The sequence below is a fragment of the Hevea brasiliensis genome, chromosome 10, assembly GCF_030052815.1.
Source record: "Hevea brasiliensis isolate MT/VB/25A 57/8 chromosome 10, ASM3005281v1, whole genome shotgun sequence".
In the NCBI taxonomy this organism is placed as follows: domain Eukaryota; kingdom Viridiplantae; phylum Streptophyta; class Magnoliopsida; order Malpighiales; family Euphorbiaceae; genus Hevea; species Hevea brasiliensis.
Genome location: NC_079502.1, coordinates 9,560,651 through 9,570,435, shown reverse-complemented (window position 1 = coordinate 9,570,435; position 9,785 = coordinate 9,560,651). Strand labels below are relative to the sequence as shown.

Sequence of the window (9,785 nt, the reverse complement as noted above, 5' to 3'; positions counted from 1 at the left end):
CTGCATATCATTAGAAATGTGAGAACTGGCACCAGTATCTAAAACCCAAGCTATAGATGAACTATGAGTATCATCAGAATCTAAATAACAAGATATGGACATACCTTCCAAAGGTGTATCCTTCTTGTCCTTCAAAGAAGCAAGATACTTTGGGCAGTTCCTTTTCCAGTGCCCATCCTTTTGGCAGTGGAAACACTTTCCTTTGCCTCCATCAACTTTAGTCTTCCTTTTCTATTTAGCTATTTTCTTGAAAGGACCAGGAATCTGAGGTTTCTTTTTCTTATTGCCCTTCTTCTTGTTGGACTTTCCAGCAGAAGAAGATGCAACCAAAGCTACCTCTTTCCCTTTATTGCCTGGCATATTCTTTTGGGCAATAACCAGTATGTTGAGTAAACCAGCTAAGGTGCATTCCTGTTTAGTCATAGGGAAATTTGTCACAAAATTCCCAAAAGACTCAAGAAGGGAATGAAGGATCAAATCCGTCTATAGTTGGAAATCCATGTTGAAGTCAAGATGTTCCAACTGCTCAATCAGCCGAATCATCTTGTGGACATGATCCCCAACATTCTGTCCCTCAGACATCCTCATACGGAATAGCTGTCTAGATATCTCATACCTAGCATTCCTACTGTGCTCACCATACAACTCTTGTAGGTGAAGGAGGATCTCACTCGCACTCTGCATGTTCTCATGTTGCTTCTGTAACTCATTACTCATGGAAGCAAGCATGTAACACTTAGCTCTCATATCATGCTCCTTCCACTTGTCCAAAGTATCATGTTCCTCTTGTGTGGCCTCTGGAGGTAAGGGACCAGGAACATTTGAATCTAGAACATATCCTATATGTTCAAGGTTCAGGACAAGCTTCAAATTTCTTAGCCAATCAGACAGATTTGGTCCTGTCAACCTATTGTGATCAAGTATGCTTGCAAGGATATCGGATGGTGGTGGTTGTTTTGTGCTCATTTTTATCAGAAAATTAACTGCAGAAAATAACCAGATTAATTAGTAAATGTATCATGTAATTAACCAAAATGATTATGGTCTTTTAATCAAATTGATCCTCCCACTAACTTAGCGAATCCTACACTTCCAAAGTAGGAAATGGAAATCCTAGTTGGATGGATTTCTAGTGGGTGATTGAATTCTTATAATTCTATTGATCATCCTCAGGTACATCCATTATTGGAATTACAATAAACTATAAGTGAGCAACTCCTTGCCCATCACATCTCATGTGAGGTTCAATCCTTTACCTAGCCCCTAATGCTCAAAATCTCAGGTACATCCATTATTGACTTATCTTGCATTAGTTAAGTTGATCCCATTGAGCTAGTAATTATGTAAATAATTTTAATGTCCTCAGGTACATCCAATATTGGCCACCAAACCATTTACATATTTACAACATCTCATGCTTAACAATTATTCTTAAGAAAATCTCTTAAATTAATTGCATCTCATGCAACTATTTAAAATTTCTTAAAATAATTGCCCCAATGGAGGGCCTATGTTATAATTACTTTAATTATAGCATATCCAACTTAATCATTTGTTTGGAAGATTTTATGGTCATTCTAATTACTATTAAGGTCTCACTTTGCATAGTATCCATTTAGCATGCATATATCATATAATTGCATACATTTCCATACATCTCATGCATTCATGGATAAGCAGTAAATATGGTATGATCATAGACTTTCTAAGGGATTCAATTCTGAGCCACCAAGAATTGAATCAGGGCATTCCTAGGTGCATTTCATTCATTCATTTTATAAGAGTTGCTGAAGGAGTACATAATCAACATTTGATCTTGAATTCCTCCCACTGGTCCCACCAATGCTCTTGACCTCCTTAAACTTCTTGCAATCCAATATTACATAGTAATCCTTGGCATACCAAGGCGAATTTACAAGAACTTAAATAAATGAAATTACAACCCAAAAATTATTACAAACTTAATAATACATGCCCAAAATAAATTAATTAATTTACAATCCCAAAGAAACATAAAAGAAATAAATCCAATCACATTGGTCTTTTATAGTCCATGATCATCCATCATGCATATCACTATTTAACAATTAAATAAAACATACATACTTAAATTAAATTGAATATCTCATATTCAACTTAAAAATCCAGATTTGAATATGATTCAAATAAATTTAAAAATTCAGATTTGAATCTCATTCAAACAAATTTAAAAATTCAGATTTGAATCACATTCAAACAACTTCAAAAATTCAGATTTGAATCACATTCAAACATTTTTAAAAAAAAATCAGATTTGAATCACATTCAAACATTTTTAAAAAAATCAGATCTGAATTTTATTCAATCAATTTTAAAAATCAGATTTAAATATGATTCAAACAACTTTAAAAATTCATATTTGAATCACATTCAAACAACTTTTAAAATTCAGATTTGAATCACATTCAAACAATTTTTAAAATTTTTGATTTGAATCATAATTTAATTGTGTGATTAAAAATCCTAATTAAACATTTTAATTAGTCATATGATGAACCTTTCATCATGTAACAATTGCAGAATTTAATAACAACCAAGCGCACCATGATCTTCCAAAGCCATGCGCACCATGTTGGAGTTCATCAAGCATACCGCCACACCTCTTGATCCAACCAGCAATGGATCAATCATCTCATGATCAAATCACACAATTAAATCATATAATAAACAATCTAAATGGCAAATATAGTGGCTCTGATACCAATTGAAGGAACGGAAGTGTGAAAAACACAAGTTTATACCATTGAATTCAAAAATTTTCACCTAGGGTCACATGCATCATGCAAGATTTATTTTTATCTATTTGATTTCAATGATAAACAACATATTAAAACTCTTTTAATATGTTTTTGGATCTGTATTTGCCATTTAAGATTTTAAAATTAATCAGACTAATTTTAAAACCCTAGATTAAATCAAGAACGATTACACTAACCTCTTGATGCACTGCAGCGTGTCTGCGCCTTTGAGATTCGTCTTCAGGATACCAGATGTTGTCCCTCTAGCTTGTCCACACCAAGAACACCTATGGCAGCCCTTGAACAGCTTCTAAAGCCTTTTCTATTAATTAGAAATTCAAGTTCTGCCTTTTAAGAGATTAGAGATGTAAACAGGACACTAGAAACAATTTCTAGTGTTCTTAATTCAAGAGATTGATGGCTAATCTCTTTGAATTGATGAGAGATGAAGAAGAATAGAGGGAGGGCTGCAAAATGGCGTGACCAAGGAGTGTGGCTGCTGGTTGTATTTTATTTTCTCATAACAACACTTAAATAGCTAGGTTAACACATTAAACCCTTGCCACATGTCACCCTTTGATTAGCTCTAGGTTTAAGTGACCCAATCACATTGTGCCAAGTGTCAAACCTATATGTAATCTTGATTTTAATCATCTTACATGATTAAAAAACATTTGGCAAGCTTATGTGTTATGCCATGTGTCACCATCTCATGGTGCCACGTGTCACACTGCAAAATGACCAAAATGCCCCTGTGTCTTAATTTTGAGTTCTCAACTCAAAATAATTATTTTTCTTCTTATAATTAATTTATATCAAATATAAATTAATTAATTAATCTCTATTAATTAATTTCTCATTAATTAAATTCATATTTAAACACTTTAAATATAAATTTAACTTATATTATACATCCAATAATCTAGATTTGGTTTCAAGTCATGCTAGGGACTTTGCAAACTAATTGCAAATCAAACCTATTTAATTAATCAATTAAACTCTTTAATTAATTAATTAAATCATATTTAATTAGGTGATAACTTGTGTATGTGTGTGACTTACTAGGCTCATCACTAATTGGCAATGAGACATGATATCAACTCTTAATATCATCAGAACTCTTTCTTACCATAAATGATTTCTCTAAATCATTTTATGAACCTCATAGACCATGGTTAACACCTAGCATAGCATGCCATGGCCACCCAATTAGTAATAAGGTTTACCTTAAATGAACCTATAATCATATGTTACCATGCACTAGAATCTCTCTGTTACAAAATCCCAACTCAAGCTGGAGTCATGGTTTATGTCAAACTCCATTTGCTATGAATATTATGTTCTCTTTTAATTCCAGTTCTTGATTAAAAAGATTTTCTCATCAGAAACTCTTTTCTGAATAAATCTATCTGTCTTGGCCAGGAACTTGAAACATCAAGAACAATTAAATGAACATAGGATTTTATCTCTATTTACTTAGAGGAACAGATTCCATCTTGATCAACACCTACCTCCATATATAACTAGTAGGAGCCAACACATGCCCATATACCCATACACAGTACAAGTATGAAAGCAGTATCAAACTCAAACTACCTATATACAAGATAACTGTGCTATCTCAGGTCTAATGATTATATGCACTGATATGATTTATGACAAAACATTGACAAGAGTAAACTCCATGTGCTTATCATAAGTGTCACTGGTTCGGCCTACTTATCATTTATAAGTGCCTATCATGTTTGTTATATGGCATGAGACTCACCATTCCATCTTATTTATATCTCATATAAATAACTTGGGAACAAACATGAATACAATCTTTCTGGATAAGTCATGTCCTTATTATGAAGTATCCTCGATTGTGAACCTATTTATGGTACGTCGTGCTAGAAATATTGTCACTCATATTCTTAACAACTTAAGAATAATATTTCTAACAAAATATCAATGGACCTTTTCTGTTACACATAAATATATTATGTAAATGGAAAAGTGGAAATGCCTTTTATTAATAAAAATATGTACAAGATACATACTAAATGATATGCTCTAGGGCATACTACTAACAACTGAAACACTATAAATTGTGTGTTTCAACTGAAAAAGACCTGGAAAAGAATAGGGCAAATTGAGTTAAGGCCTAGAGGCGACTCACATCAGGTTTGTGCACAATAAACTTTAATTTATCGTTTTCTAATTGAAAACTTATTTAGTTATACATTGTAAATTAGTTGTGCTAATTATGGGTTTTGAGAAATGTTGTGTTGCCATTTTATGAATGGAAATTTGAATTGGAAATTGATTTGTGTTTTACGTGAAATGTTTGAATAAATTGATTTAAATTGTTTTTGATTCACACTTGGCATGACAGTCCCTTACTATGTTCCTCCTCCACTTGTGGGGTTGAGTTTGATATTTGATCACTTTCCTCCCTCTCTGGCTTGCCAGTCTAAGGTGAGTTTGGATGAGTACTCATTAGCTAGCTAGCCACCTCCCTCATTGATTTCGATTAGTGGGGTGAGTTTGCCTTGTCATGGTATACAACACGACATGTTTGGAAATTTTGTGTCATGGCCTAAGTTGTGTTATTGATTGGCAACACTATGTTTATTAAACTGTTTGATCAAATTTGTGTTATATTAAGCTTTGAAAATTGTGATTTGTTATAAATGTGATTTAAAAAATTGTGAAATGTGATTATGAGATTTTTGAATTATGAAATGTTCATAAATGTTTTACATTATGCATTTTACGTTTTATTGTCACCACTGAGTATTTTTATATTTAGCGATAGCTTCTTTTGCTATCCCAGATAAGGAAAAGGACATAGCAGCAGAGTGAGCTGCTACAGTAAGAGAGGAGCACAGTTTGGAGATTTTTGTACGGGTATTTGTTGATACCTTTGTAATTATTTTGATGTAAATGGGTTAGTGTCATACGTATTAATGTAGACTGAGCAGTTGTACAGTCAATGTATAATAATATTATTTTTGAGATTTTATGTTTGTAAATTAAATTATGAATGTAAATTAAATATTTAAAATGCTTGAGTTTATGAAATGTTTTGAGGTACTAATTTTTTATATGAAATTTGGATTTTGAATTGAATTGTTGCTATTGATGTTGATTTGAGTTTTAGTGGTTGCAAATGGGGTTGAAATTAATTATTTGGAAGTGTTTTTCACAGGTGTTTGAAGAACTATTTTTTCCAAATATAGACGGCACTCTGCCGAAAATTTTCCAAAATTTGCGTAAAAATAAAAATATACAAAAATTTTAACTAGTCTTTAAACTTCAAGTAAAAGTTTTTAATTCCTACCAAAAGTGCTCGCCACCTTCGAAAAGTAAGAAAATTGTTTTAAAATCCCTTGTAGTATATTTAATGGGTTACCGGTAGGCAAAGTACGGTAATTCATTATATGTACTACAGGATCATTTTACATCTTACTGAGGGGTAGGGTGTGACAATATATGCTGCGGTCTTTAATGCCTCTCCCCAGAGTGATTCAGGTAAGGTAGAATGACTGATCATACTCCTTACCATATCCTTAAGCATTATGTTTCGTCTTTCAGCAACACCATTCATAGTGGGCGAACAAGGCATAGTGTACTGTGGGACGATACTACATTCCTCTAGGAATTTCCCAAATGGACTTGGACATTGTTCGCCTGATCTGTTATATCTGCCATAGTATTCACCACCACGGTCATATCTAACTCTTTTAATCTTTTTGATGAGTTGATTCTCAACTTCATCTTTATAACTTTTGAACATGTCCAGTGATTGCGATTTCTCATGAATGAGATAAAGGTAGCCATATCATGAAAAATCATCTATGAATATTATGAAATATTGTTGACCATTCCAAGAAGTCATAGGGAATGGTCCACAAATATCTGTATGTATTAGTTCTAAGACGTCTGATTTCCTATTGGCACCAAATCTCATGACATTTGTTTGTTTCCTCTTAATGCAATTCACACACATATCAAAATCTGAAAAATCAAGGGGATCGAGAATACCGTCAGACACAAGTCTCTCAATTCTCCTTTTAGAGATGTAACCTAATCTCTTGTGCCACAATGAAGCTGAATTCTCATGGGTTAATTTGCGTTTTTTACCCATTACATTAACATGCAAGGATTCATTGAATGAAGCAATTGTATCAAGCAAATATAGATTATCACAACCTGATAAAGAACCGAAACTAACCAAATTTGATTTTTGAAAAAGACTAAATTTTCCATTTCCAAATGAACAATAATAACCAAATTTGTCCAATACTGAAATAGAAATCAAATTTCGTCTAAAAAACGGTACAACAAATGTCTCAATCAAATCCAAATAATAACCAGTTCTTAACAATAGTCTAAAAGTTCCAATTACTTCGACCTCTACCAACTTGCCATCACCAACATAGATGTATCTTTCACCATCATTAGGCTTTCGGTAATTCAGGCAACCCTACATGGACACATTGATGTGAGTTGTTGCACCATAATCTATCCACCATGTGTGTCTAGGTATTGAAGCCAAATTAACCTTAGAAAAAACAAAGTTAAGAAGCATACCTTTCTTTGCACGCCATGTGTGATAGTTGGTACATTGCTTCTTCTTATGACCTGTCGCTCCACAAAAGAAATAACCATCCTGAGTTGGTTCCTTATGTTGTTTCTTCTATGGTGCTATTTCTGCAGCTTTTTTTTTCTTCTTTCTCTTATTGTCTTTCCTTTTGTCCTTTGTGGTGGAGGCCAAGTGAGTACTCGGTGTCCTTTCTTACTTCAATCTATCTTCCTCTTGAACACAGTGTGAGATGAGCTCATTAAGGGACCAAGAGTCCTTTTGACAGTTATAGCTCACTTTCAACTAACTGAACTATGCTGGAAGGGATATCAAAACCAAATGCACTAACAAGTCTTCACATAAATCCAACTTGAGTGCCTTTAATTTTGAAGCAAGATCAGACATTTCCATAATGTACTCTCTTATATTTCCTTTGGCTGTGTACCTCATAGAGATAAGCTTTGCTAAGATTGTACTAGTTTTAGCCTTTTCATTCTTAGCAAATCTCTTCTCAAGGACAGCTTTAGCTGTATCCACCTAATCGGACATAGTGGCCCTAAAAGCTTCTGGAACGGCACGTTTAATGACCCTAAGACTTATACGATTAGACTTTTCTCACTTTTCCACCTCCCTTTTTTCATCAGAGGTACTCTTATCAGTGAGATTAGCAGTTTGGGAACTCTTAATGCAAGGTCTAGAACTATGACTCCGAGAGTGATCATTACACTCTCCTGCCATGCCTTAAAATTTATGCCATTTAGCATAGGAATGGAGTTGATACTGGCAGTGATATTAGTAGCAGGACTAGAAACTGAATTACGAACAAAACAAATAAAACAAACTCACATAAGTACCAAAAAAAAAAGAATAATAAATTCAAATAATGGCAAAGCCCATCTCAAGATACCGAGCACTCCATTAATATTTCATCTTTGGACAATAACTTGTGAGTGATATCTTGATGTAGTAATCAAACACTGATAATAAGATAACATATCGAACAATAAATCTTCCTTTGGGCCGATTCATTACTCACATGCAAAAACCAAATAATTATCACGTGTTTATTACTACAAGTGCATATGCAATCATGCTAAATATAGATTTTCCTTTGGGCCAATCAATATTCACATAAATTACATACACACAACCATTTATATCTTTCAAAATAAATTAATTTATTTCCACAAAGGTCACTTTGGCGACATGTTGGATCAATTAATTCATCTCAATATATATATATATACCAATATTCAAATTTAAATCCCAAACAAAATCCCAAAGTTCACTGCACTTTATATAAAACTCAACCTACTGCCCCTTTTTTTTTTTATAAAGGAAGGCAACCCAAAAAAAAAAAATATTGCATGCAGTCACAACATTTAGAAGGCCAACCAAATTTACTATACCTTAAACAAATTCAATTTTTATATATACATGTACAGTAGCCAAAGCAATAAAGAGATAAATCAAAGCAACAGTTGGTTGTTGCAAATCTCAAAAATAACAAATCAATAAAATATATATACATATATGCCGCAATACCGTAAATATCAAAGTCCAAGGCAATTCCAAAAAATAATGAATTTCATGGCCATTAAAACATAATATATAACTAGTAACAAATTTACCAAGGGGAGCCATGAAAACCAAACGCCAAAAAATCAAATCTCAATGAATCAACATGAAGATGGCTTTGATAGTAATTGTTGTGGAATCCCAAATAGTTGTAGAAACCCTAGATTTCATCTAGCCATAATCCATCATGCCAAATCATCAAGAAATTAACTGGATGCGGAAGCGTACCTGAATCCATGATACCAATAAAATTTTGCGGTCTTGCAGTTCTGGGTCTTCCAAATTGATATGCACGATCAAGAGAGAGAATTCAATCTTTTCTAATGATGGGATGTTAGAAAAGAATCGTGCCTATAATTTGCGGACCATAACCCTTTTATATCTAGTTATATTTTTCCTATTTCTAATTTGGCCCATCATAAAATTAGAAACTATATATAGAGTATCTACACATTTAAACCCATACTTTATGGCACAATTTAGGCCCATCTTAATTTTAACTAAATTATATCACTTTTACTATTTAGGCTAGGCCTTTTATGATAGACATAACATACAATTATTGTTAATCTTAATATATATATATAATCTCAACATTCCCTTCCTTGGAAGTCTCTTTGTCCACTGAAATCACATAATTTCTAAGCTTTAATACTCATTCCAATTATCTCCAATAGTTAATCAAATAAATGCCTAAGGCATCCCTAAGTAGACATTGAAATTTCAATGTACTAGGGCAATTCTGGACCCTACTTTTGCAACCCCATTTTAACTTAGTTATATTCATAATTTGGTGAAGTGTTCTTCATGAAAATTGTCCCTCTATGTCTTAGTTTTATTTTTCAATTTGAATCACTCAA

General features: G+C 33.0%; 1 protein-coding gene across 1 annotated transcript; it reads right to left on the bottom strand.

Annotated features, from left to right (window-relative positions):
- Positions 1–7,659: 7,659 nt before the first annotated feature.
- Positions 7,660–9,163, bottom strand: LOC131169320 (uncharacterized). Its single transcript, XM_058128531.1, has 3 exons — positions 9,154–9,163; positions 7,998–8,158; positions 7,660–7,884 (listed from the first exon to the last, which is right to left on the bottom strand). The coding sequence occupies exons 1-3, from the start codon at positions 9,161–9,163 to the stop codon at positions 7,660–7,662; spliced, it is 396 nt and encodes a 131-aa protein (XP_057984514.1).
- Positions 9,164–9,785: the final 622 nt, after the last annotated feature.

Coding starts and splice junctions, on each gene's coding strand:
- LOC131169320 (XM_058128531.1), bottom strand. Junction 7,885..7,997: donor TGCTAATCTCACTGATAAGA/GTACCTCTGATG, acceptor ATGTCCGATTAG/GTGGATACAGCTAAAGCTGT.